Source organism: Mobula hypostoma, chromosome 22 (assembly GCF_963921235.1).
Source record: "Mobula hypostoma chromosome 22, sMobHyp1.1, whole genome shotgun sequence".
Lineage (NCBI taxonomy): Eukaryota > Metazoa > Chordata > Chondrichthyes > Myliobatiformes > Myliobatidae > Mobula > Mobula hypostoma.
The window spans coordinates 31,144,250-31,156,562 of NC_086118.1; the positions used below are offsets into that span (position 1 = coordinate 31,144,250).

The 12,313-nt window shown below is 39.6% G+C and overlaps 1 protein-coding gene across 1 annotated transcript in view; it reads right to left on the reverse strand.

Annotated features, from left to right (window-relative positions):
• Positions 1 to 5,806: 5,806 nt before the first annotated feature.
• mfsd11 (major facilitator superfamily domain containing 11) overlaps positions 5,807 to 12,313 on the reverse strand; it is a 31,918-nt gene continuing 25,411 nt past the window's right edge. The window contains exons 12-13 of the mRNA XM_063074374.1: positions 10,251 to 10,386; positions 5,807 to 10,070 (exon numbers count right to left, since the gene is read on the reverse strand). Of these exons, the coding sequence (XP_062930444.1) occupies positions 9,909 to 10,070; positions 10,251 to 10,386 (298 nt within the window). The 3' untranslated portion in view covers positions 5,807 to 9,908. The remainder of the gene's footprint in view (positions 10,071 to 10,250; positions 10,387 to 12,313) is intronic.

Genomic DNA, 12,313 nt, shown 5'->3' on the forward strand with positions numbered 1-12,313 from the left:
TGAGCCTGATGTTGCTTAACTTCCAAATGGAGGACCCTCACGGAAAACCTCTATTGTTTCATTGTGAACAAAAAACGATCCCAACAAGAATGATGTCATGGCCCGGCATGGCAAGATAACACTTCCGGAACCTGCTTCTCACAGAAATAAAATTGTTTGCAGGAATAATATATAGCGATTTCCAAATAAATAACTCAAAAAGTAAGCCGTTTAAAATGATTATGCTGTCTTGGGATTTATAATATCTTGTATTCAAATCACATTATTTAAATATTGGCATTAATCACATTTCATACTACAGAAGTACATGACTGCTTCTTCTTTGACATTCTGATGTTACAAAAAAGTTATACGATTCCGACAGTTCCAAAATAAGTCAATTATATTCATTGTTACATTTAATTGTTCATTCCTTTCCACCAGCAGAATGTCATGGTTGCCATGCTTTTCCACTAGGGGGAGGTCATGTTGCATGGATGGAGATTTTCAGGCAAGAGCTTTTAAACAAAGGTTAATTATGTAAGGAAGAAAGATAATAATCTGGCTCTAAGGGATACAAGATACATAAAATAAATGGCACCTAGATTTCATTGGATCACAGGGATTCAGGGTAAAATGGAATGCAAATTCCTCATGAAAGTATATAGAAGTATACCATGCAATACATCATCACCATGGAAACTGAAATAGCTAAAATTCTGCAGTTTCATTTTAATGTCTTTCAGTCCCAATTAAACCAAAGATAGAAATCAGAGTACAAACAGGACTGGGGGGGATGCAGGAAAAGGGAAAAATGAAGCATCTAGAGAGAAGACAGGAAATGATTTGTGTTTGAGTAACTTTCAAAACTTTAAATAAAGCGCACAGATAACGACAATAATAGAACCAGTCACTGGGAGGGACTAGGAAAAATGAAATCAAACCCAAGTAATACAATTTCCAAGGGGCAGCAAAAAATGACAATAAATATAAATCAGCCTTGCTGATATTCACAGTGTCTAGAATGCAAAGAGGACATTTCATTTGAAGTTCTGAAGAGTTACTTTTAAATCAAAAATGCTAGCTCGCAGTGGAAGTGAGTATTTTGCTCGAGCAGAACAGCCCAGTTTTGGGTTGGATTAGATTCAACTTTATTGTCATTGTGCCGAGTATAGATACAAAGCCAATGAAATGCATTTAGCATCTGACCAGAAATGCAAAGAATAGTGTTATTTACAAAATAACTGCAAATAAAAAAGGTGCTACAGCACACAAATATTAAAAGTACTGAGACAGTACAATATGGATGCAATACTGCTTAGCACTGTGATGAGAGGTTCAGCAGTGTCACAGCCTCAGGGAAGAAGCTCTTCCTGTGCCTGCTGGTGTGGGAGTGGAGGCTCCTGTAGTACCTACCGGATGGGAGGAGAGTAAAAAGTCTATGGTTAGGGTGAGATGCATCCCTGATAATGCTTTTCACCCTGCCCAGGCAGCGTTTATGGTAGATGTTCTCTATGGTGGGCAATTGGGTGCCGATAATCCACTGGGCAGTTTTCACCAGTTTTATTGTTGTCTGTTGTAAAAGTCAGTATGAAATATCATCTCTCTGAGGGACTTCCCCCTTAAAGAAATCACGTCTGTAACCATATTCAGTCCAATTTACAAAGTTCTGATGTTAAATGTTACACACAGATTTTTATCTTTTTTTAAAATCATGCTTACAGAAGTTACAGCTTAGGAATTAACTGGGAACAAATTGTCTTTCTCGTGTTTTCTGTACTTAACACATATAGTCTAAAATCATTGGCAGGTCTACGTCATCTAAAATGCTATTACTCTGAATAAACTAGTAAACATCCAATAACATTTTAACTAAAATATTAATGTTGACATCAACTGGAGAAATTTCATATTAAGTAAAGGCAAATGGTGGCATCCGTTAGTCTTGCGAGACCATGGATCTGTGCCTGGAAAGTCTTGCTTCGGTCTGTGTTGGTAGAGCAGCGTCTGTTGTGGCTGTAGAGGCCCACACCGGAGTGACAGTCTCGGCTGCAGTGACTGCACTTGAAGGCGCTGTCCTCCAGTGTTGTCTTGGTGCTGTTTTTCCGACGAGTGCGCTTTTCTTCAGCAGCAAGCTTCAGCTTCTCTTCTCCTCTTTTTAGACCTCTGCATAGTTCCAGCCTCCAGTGAGAGCGATCGCTTGCGATGTCCTCCCACCTCTCGACGTTAATTTTCAGTGACCTCATGTCTCTCTTGCAAACGTCTTTGAAACAAAGATGGGGCCACCCTTGTGCTCCCTTGCCAGAGGCCAGTTCCTCCTACAGCAGGTCTTATGAGATCCTCCTGTCTGACATGCGGTGTACGTGGCCCAGCCAGCGGAGAGGGCGTTGTTGGAGCAGGGTGAAGAGGCTCAGTATCTGGGTGCGGGCCAGGACCTCATTGTTGGTGACTCGGTCAGTCCACGTGATGTCCAGGATGTGTCTCAGGCTGCGAAGGTGGAAGGCGTTGAGACGCCACTCTTGTCTGTAGTAGAGGCTTCAGGTCTCGCTGCCGTAAAGCAGTGTGCTGAGGACACAGGCCCTGTAGACTGCAACTTTGGTGTGCGTCGTCAGCTCTCTGTTCTCCCAGACTACTTTTGTCAGCCTGGCGAATGTTGAGGCTGCTCGTCCGATCCATGTATTGATCTCAGGGTCTAGGGAGAGGCTGTCCGTGATGGTGGAGCCAAGGTATATAAACTCGTGAACTACCTCCAGCTCGTACTTGTTGATGGTAATGGCAGGGAGGTGCTCAACGCCTTGGCCCAACACGTTGGTTTTCTTCAGGCTGATGGTCAAGCTGAAGTCCTGGCAGGCTCTTGAGAAGCTGTCCATGAGGTGTTGCAGTTGCTCTTCAGAGTGTGTTGCCAGTGCCGCATTGTCTGCAAACAACATGTCCCTGACGAGTACTTCACGAACCTTGGTTTTTGCCCTCAGCCAGGACAGACTGAACAGCCTCCCGTCCGATCTGGTGTGGAAGTAGACACCATCAGTTGATGTTCCAAAGGCGTGCTTCAGCATGACTGTGAAGAAGATGGCAAACAGGGTGGGGGCAAGCACACAGCCCCACTTCACACCATTGCGGATGTTGAAGGCCTCTGAAGAAGAGCCGTCAAACTGAACAACGCCCTTCATGTCTGTGTGGAATGACTGAACTATCCTGAGGAGCCTCGGGGGACAACCAATCCTGGCGAGGATTTTGAACAGGCCATCTCTCCTCACAAGGTCGAATGCCTTCATGAGGTCAATGAAAGCGACGTTTGCTCTCTGCATTTCTCTTGTAGCTGTCGAAGGGAGAAGATCATGTGGATTGTGGAGCGTTCCGACCTGAAATTGCACTGAGACTCGGGATATACCCTTTCGGCTATTTTCTGCAGTCTGTTCAGGACCTCACAGGCAAAGACCTTCCCAACGATGCTCAGCAAGGAGATTCCCCTGTAGCTGTTACAGTCGCTTCTGTCCCCTTTGTTCTTATATATGGTGACAATGTTGCAGTCTCTCTTGTCTTGTGGCACTGCTTCCTCTGTCCAGCACTGGCACAGTAGTTCGTGCAGGTGGTTTAGCAGGATGTCCTTTGCACATTTGATGGCCTCTGGTGGAATGCCATCCAATCCTGGTGCCTTCCCAGTGGGCAGGCTGTCGATGGCTTTACTCAGCTCTTCGGCAGTTGGCAATGCACCCAGTTCCTCCATGACAGGCAGGTATTCCACGGCGTCTAGCGCACCGTCCAAGATGCTGATTTCTCTGGAGAAGAGTTCAGAGTAATGCTCCACCCATCTCTCCACCTGCTTGCCTTTGTCATTGATGGTCTCGCCTGTTATGGTTTTCAATGGTGCTGTCTTGCTCTGGGTTGGCCCGATGGCTTTCTTGATCCCCTCGTACACTCCACGGATGTTGCCTGTGTCAAATGATGACTGAATGCTTTCGCATAGTTGTAGCCAGTAGACATTTGCACAGCATCTAGCTGTTTCCAGGGCCTTGCTTCTTGCTGTCCTTTGCACTTGCAGTTTTGCCTGGGTGGGGTGGTGTTTGTGCTCTAGTAGTGCAACACACTTCACCTCGATGACAGCGGTGAGCTTACTTCAAACCAGTCCTGTGTCTTGCCCCGTTTCTTCCCAAAGGCCTTGAGTGCAGTGCTGTGGATAGTGTCCCTGAGAGAATCCCATCTCTGCTGAGCATCTCCTTCTGCAAGGAGAGCATCCTCCAGTGACTTGATGAACTCTGCAGCTTTGTCTTTGACTACAATAATAGTGGGAAATGCAAAGGTAAAGCACATTTCATAATTCTAAGTATTGTATAAAATCCTGAATTTACCTTTATAGGGAAAAATGGAGTTGATGTGCTAATATTGCACTGAAAGCTTTCTATGATTTTTAATATTCTCAGTGGTTGGCTAAAAACTTGTGTTGTGACTGAACAAAGTCGCCAGAGAGACACTGAAGCTGGTGGATATAGAAGTCTTTATTCAGCAAAGTCAGCTCTTGGAAGAGGCTTGCCTGACCCAATATTACATGACATTTTTACATGCTAAAGATAAAAGCTAACAGGAGGACAATTGTAAAGTTAAAATTTATCTACAATGCTTCAGTTGAATTGCATATAATTTTCAAACACCTCCATTTTCACAGCCACTCTCCAGCTAATGTTAATTCCCACTGACTCTGGGCCACATTCATACATATGCAGGCTTCTGAGGTCAAATGTAGTGCTTCTTTGTTTACAATCAACCCCAAAATGCAGTTCCAAGAACACCATTGCTCAGGACTGTATTTGAAATTCAATCTACAATCCATGTTCAGGTCTGAAGAGTGGCTACTGTTGAAATTAATATTTGCTATATACCATAACTCCAGAAACCCCTAACAAATTAAACCAGTTCTATTGACTGGATTTTTTTTTGGGACAAGATACTTTATTTTCACTTAAATAGGTTTAGCCTTAAGAATGCAGTTGTGCAGTCAAATTATTGGAGCATTCATCATTGTTTCTGTGGGGCAAGGATGGGGGAGGAGATGACTGCAATAAGATGTCCATGATACACAGCACAGCCACACCATAGACTTCCAAATATATGTAAGGCATAGGATTGTGAATCACTGCAATTCGTTACCTCCGAGGATGTAGGGTGGATAATGACACAAACTATTCAACCTGCTATCTTCCACTGCCAGAGACCCAGCTTCAATCCTGACCTTGGGCATTTTCTGTGTGGAATTTTCATACTCTCAGTGACTGCATGGCTTTCAAATTCCCCCCCACATCCCAAAGACATGTGGGTTGGTAGATTACTTGGCCACTGTAAATTGTGTTAGTGGGCAGATGAATGGGAGAATCGAGAGAATTCTACCATGTCCCCATTATTAATGGGAACAATAAAGGATGTGATTAATGTAAGAATAATTTTAGTTGTTGGATGGTCAGTGTGAACGCGATAAACCCAAAAAAACCTGTGTCCATGTAGTATCTATTGATGAGAAAGCAAAAAAATTTTTGAAAGAGCATGGAATTGAGGTTATGCAGAACTGGCGCAAAACTACTGAGGCTGGGGCCATTCTACCATGATCATTTTGAATGGCAGGGCAGGACAGAGGGCAAAGATAGCCTATTCTGGTTCCCATTTTCTTACACTTATTCCAATACCTGCTGGGGCAAAAATCAGATCAACTCCAAGAATATATGTACCACTTTAATTCTTCACTAAAAAGGAAATGCTTGATTGATAGTCTAACAATGTTTTAACTCTCACCTTTAAACTGTCTGGAAGGGCAACTCAGACTTAACCCTGCCCTGCCTCATATTTATTTGGGATGTTACAATCAATATCTGCAATATTTGCATGGCATCCATTTCATGTCCTTCCTAAAATGCAATTTTCTCTGAATAATTAATGCAACATTACTTCTGTGCCAACAGTGTTTTGAGATTCAAAGAATTTTCATTAATATTTGACTTTTACTAGTGACGAAGTCTCATACGTTCCATGACATAATTTGTGCAAATAATGAAGGAGCCAGCCAATTGCTGCAAGTTTTAATTATATTGCCCTGTTGACAAGAATTTGGTTAATTGATAAAATGCATTATTCATTTCTTAGTGGTTTACAGATAATTACAGTCAAATTAATATATATTAAACATTAATACAGAACAATTCATGAAGTTCAATTGCTTTATTATATAAAATTACTGTAAATATTGCACACTTTGATACAAAAGTCACAATGGACCACAATAACCTGCAGTTTGGTGTGGAATGGTTATAGATACATTTTACTTGAAAATGTAGACTGTATGTCCTATTACTCAATTTATCTCAAATGCTTAGTACATTTCTGACAAAGGTATAATAACCAATTCAAAAATGTTCTACTCACACAGGCAAAAGAAATAAATTAATTATTCTTTTTAAACCATGTCATATGTTGTAATGCAAAAGATCAAATATATAGCACAATATTTACATATTTTTTCCTGCATGACATCTGGATAAATTAGTGACTTACAGATAGAAGATTCTTAAACTAGCAGCATAATTTTAAATAGCAAGCACTTTGCCCAAATTATGCTAAAAATGTGCTTGGTCCAATAGCAGAAGATCCCTTTTGTTCCCAAATTAGCACTTTGAAGCACAGTTTGAGCCAATTTCCCCATTAAAATGCATTCAGCAGGAGTCCTTTGATTAAAAGGATTAGGCAACATAGTTCCTTATCAAAACCACCACCCTCCCCACAACTCCAAAGAATCTCTGTGACTTTAACCACGCCTGATGTCATTGGACAAGATATGCAGAACAAAGCTAATTCAAAGCCAATAAAAGTTGGATATTTTAATTTAATACAACTAAATGAGAGAAACCAAAGCATCAGAAAGCAATTCCAATGATGCATTAGTTCTGACATTTCAATAATCGAATTGGAAGAGAGTTGATGCAATCATGTTGAATGATAAGGTTGTTAAATGTACAACAGCCTTTACTGGGCAATATTCTGGGATTAATGGAAACTCAAATATAGAAATTCTAATTTAGTCCAAGAACCATTTTGTACAGTGCAATTGAAATAGCACTAAATACAAAAAAATCATAGTAAACTTTGTTCGCAGTTGAACAATGTTTCCAGAGCTAATTATACTAGATTTTATCATATTCGATCTATTAATTCTCCACAGATCTTTGTTTAGTCACATTTTCAACTTCTGTATCTCAACACAAACTGATCTTGGTAGAATTGATGCAGGTTATGCTCAACTTTCTTGCCAATCACACAAAAATCATCCCTTGCAAATCTTGCCATAAATCAGCAGGAACAATCAGCATTTTGGAATAGCACCAAATTCACTTTTCATATTCCTTCTTCGAGTATTAAAATTAGAGTTTCAGCCTATTAATCTCCACGAGGTTCACTTTCACTTCTGTTTTTGTTTGTAGTCTTAATAATTTAATCAATAAACAATGCATTAAAAGAAATGTACTATAATACAGATCTTCAATAAGAAAAAATAAAGTTACTTAATTTATTCAATGAAACACCAGCTGCAACAAGGGATGTGAATCACAATCCAAACAACTTAGTACACAAGACTCTATAAATTGAAGACAATGTCCAGTGTGCGCAGATAGACTGATGTACAGACATAAAAGACAATGAGGCCAAATCTCAACATGTACATGATATTCACAAATAATTTCAGGTCATTCAATTGATACATACCAAAATTGCATAGTTGAAAATATGAAGGAATTAACCTTTCAGTTAGACCAAACTGTACCCAATATTGAAGGTGTGGTATTACCAGGGTGCAATATAATTATATTGTATTCAAATTCTTTGGCAATAAAACCCAATATATCATTTGCATTCAGAACTACTCAAGGACACCCAAATCCCTCTGCACACCAACAGTGTTTAACCTGTAAAAGTGGCTGATGTCAGATTTCATTATATAATCCATCTGCGACATCCTTATAGAGCTCATCGACATCTCTCTCATGTTTCTCCATATCTTCGTCATACTTCCTTTCAGATTTATATCAGCAAAACTAGACATGTTACACTTGGACCAAACATCCAAATCAATGAATTATATGGCAACAGCTGGGACCGCAGCACCCACTACTCACAGCCTCCCAAAAATGACTCCGGTGTTCCAATGGTTTTTTTTCTTTTGATGAATCTACTGTCAACCCCCTCCAGCATTCTTCCCCAATCTTAAATACTCCAACTTTGTTTACTAACCTTTTGAAAGGCTGGTTGGAAATCTAGATACACTAGTTAGGCAGTTATCCTTTCAGCTACAATGTGTTTTTCACAATGCCTGGTGACTCTGCTCAATGCTATAAATTTAACTCCCCCTCAAACATGAGAAAATCTGCAGATGCTGGAAATCCAAAGTAACACACACAAAATGCTGGAGGAACTCAGCACGTCAGGCAGCATCTTTGGAAAAGAGTAAACAGTCGATATTTCGGGCCGAGACCCTTCATAATTTAAATACCTTGTTAGCTCTTCCATAATAATGGATTCCAGCATTTCCCCCAAAATGACTACATGATCTGTTATTAGATATGGTTTTAGTCAAAAGATTAATGATGACCAAAGCACCAGAAGACTGTCCCACCTTTCTTTGACGTAGTACATGGATTCTATTACACCCACCCTGAGGAACAAGTAAAGCTGACTACCATTGGAGCTTCGTCTCATTCTGGAATGGAACTTGAACCCACCACGTGTTTCAATATTAAGGGTGCTATCACTGAGTTACAACATATTGCTATCATCTAAATCATTGCAGAAGACTTTAAGAAAAAACTTGACGTTCGTTAAGTAGGGAAGAATGCTTCCCCTTTTATAGAGATCAAAATACTTCTGCATTTTGCTTTGGTGTCCACAGTGACTATAGCTATAAAAACAAATTGTTAAAAATGGGATCAAAAATATACTCAATAATACAATTGCCAAATAATTCTAAAAGTGTGAGACTGTTAAGTAAAAACATGTAATACAGTCCCTTCTCGCTTGAAACATTTCCTTTTAAAATTCTACATTACAGTCATTACTGATAAACCTGTAGCCTTTCAAATGCTCAATTTTTGAAGAAATCGACAAATATACAACAAAAAGCATAAATTCTGTGGCTAAATTATTAGTAATTAAAAGCTGACTATAAGTAAAAAATAACAGCCATTTAAATAGTGTTTTCAATATATAAATCACCAACACTAATGAAAATTAGTAAAATAGTCAGATTAGTCATAATCAGTTACGAATGATATCATTGAAATACACCTTCCCAAAATAAATTCTGAACAGCTAACAATACCAATTAAAGTATCATTTGGTGAAATAGCAACTTTCTAACCTTTAGTTTCTAAACAAGTGACTCAAGTCTGAGAACAGGAACAGGCCCTTTTACCCTTATTCAAAAATACTGGAAATGTCTCAAATATCTGAGTCATAAACAAAAGTATGCCTATTTTAATGAAATCTGATTGTTGCCTATTAAGTAACAAGTCGACTTTGCAAGAAATCTTGGTTCTGAATAATGCTCATGGATACTACCAGGGAAATGCTTAAAACAGCATTCCCTGGAGAGCAGCTAAATATTTTTTAGAATATTCAGATTTGTTTCAATCAGAATATTTCTTGAGTGCATGGTTTTAAGTTGAGCAAAATTGTTTTCCCAACATAGTATACAAGTGTAAAGCCTTAAGTTAAAGCCAATAGAAATTATTAGGTTCTCCAGTTAGATCCTTAAATTACACTAATATTTGAAAAAGTTTTGAAAAAGTTTGCACAGGAAAACTAAAATGCTCAAGTTACATTAACAGATGAGTTCAAGAATCAAAATAGAACTTAAAAATTTAGACTACTTTTATTTCAAAAAGATGGCTTCTTCATTAAATGCGCTCATAACTGTGACCTTGGAAATTTGCTTTTGCCTTCCACTCCACAAGGATGAAGGAGACAGTACCGAAGAATGCAGTCAGGCAAAGGATAAGTAGCTGCCACTGGAGCATTAGATAATTGCTGTAGCCAAATGCAATTGCTGCACTGATGGACTGGGGAAAAAGAAAAGAATTCAATGGAATTGTTAACAATAACGAAGTGCAGCATAAAGTAATTAGTTAATACCAGTTAGTTTATTAAATTATTCCTTTTCTGTTTAACATTAGAAGTTATGATTGTTTTTGAATCAGCTTTGGACGATATGCATCAAGAGAAAGTTTTTTTATTCTTACTTGCACAAATTTGAAGATAGCAAATGCAGGAGCACTTTCTTGGGCGTACATAAATCCCAGAATACTGAGGAGTTGTGTGTTGAAGCAGCTGTCTCCTAGTCCCAGAAGAAAACTGCACGCTATCGCAATAACTTTGCTGGGGATCAAAAGGCATATCATGAGCTGGAAATTCATCAGTGCAAATATGGTAATGTCTCATCCATAAATGCTGACTTCTAGTTGCAAAAATAACCCTAGTATTTCAACAATTTAGTCACTTTCATAGAATCAAACAATAAAAAAAGTAAACCCAGTTTTGAACTTAAACTACATGGGAATGGAATCTAAAAAAAACACAGGAACTTCACCCCATTCTTGCCACGTGCTTTATAATGGACTGATAATTGGAAAAGACCCTCAGGTACAGTTCTCTTAGCATCTCAGAATATTCCTAACTTCTGCATCTGTATGCTTGTGTGCAGAAATCAGGAACACACTGGAGAACGGATATCTTTGCAAAAGGTGATGATAAAAAGATTCCATTAACTAAAATAACATATCTGGGGGCAGAGCCTGGCCTTGCCAAAATGAGGGGGCAAATACAATTCAAGATTGCTTAATGCCAGTTCCTGTACACAAGTGTGAAGGAGAACAAAATAATTGTTAATTGAATCTGATGCAGCACCAAAAATCCCACAAAAGCTAAAGAACAAATAATAATAAAATATAGATATACAAGGAGTGATTGATAAGATTGTGGCCTAAGGTAAAAGGAGCCAATTTTAGAAAGCCTAGCACATTTATTTTTCAATATAGTCCCCTCCTACATGTACACACTTAGCCCAGCAGTGGTGGAGCATATGGATCCCTTCTTTGTAGAAGTGGTCCACAGCTGGGGTGATTGATAAGTTCATGGCCAAAGGTAGGAGATGAGTTATTAACTTCAAACTTTCTGCATAATCAAAGAGTTGAACTGCACGTGCATGTAACGAAAGCTGTATAACTCACCACCTCCTACCTTAGGCCACGAACTTATCAATCACCCTGCTGTGAACCACTTTCTGGAGGTCCAAGACGCCGACTTCTACAAAGAAGGGATCCGTATACTCCACGACCGCTGCACTAAGTGTGCAAATTTAGGAGGGGACTATGTTGAAAAATAAATGTGCTAGGTTTTCCAAAATTGACTCCGTCTACCTTAGGCCATGAACTTATCAATCACCCCTCACAGATATACAGTATACACACTGTGTGTGTGTGTATATATAAATATATATACACACACACACACACATATATAAATAAAAAGACACACACAAAAACATAAAATAGGTCACATACATTGATTGTATGTTCATAAAGTGATGCTAGACCATATATAAAGTGATAGATGGGAAATAATAAAGTAGTGGTGGAGTTTGTGGGTGGAAGTGTTGATCAGTCTTACCACTTGGGGAAAGTAACTGTTTTTATGTCTGGTAGTCCTGGCATGGATGCTATGTAGCCTCCTCCCTGATGGGAGTGGAACAAACAGTCCATGAGTGGGTTGGTGGGATCCTTCATGAAGTTACTGGCTTTTTCTGGCACCTTTCTGTACACGTCCCTGATGGCAGGTAGGCTGGTGCCAGTGATGCGATGGGTAGTATTGACTACCAACTGTAGTCTCCCTGCCTGCCGTAGTGTGGTTTCCATACCAAGCAGTGGATGCACTTGTTCAGTAGAGAATCCTGGCATCTGTGAAATGACACGAGTACAGATGTGCAAAGTCCAGCTCTCTTCAGCTCCTCAGAAAGTAGAGGTGTTGATGAGCTTTCTTGGCTGTGTAGGATGAGTTCTGGGACCATGAGAGGTTGTGTGTAATGTGCACTCCCAGGAGTTTGAAACAGCTTGCAGTTTCCACTGCTGTGTTGCCGATTTAAAGAAGGGTATGAGTGGTGTGAGCTCTCTTGAAATTGATAACCATGTCCTTTGTCTTGTTGACAAAGGGAAAGACGTTATTTGGCAGGCAGCAAGCCTCAAGCTCTTCCACCTCATTGTTGTTGGTGATGAGTCCCACCGCTGTTGTGCAATTGGCAAACTTGAGA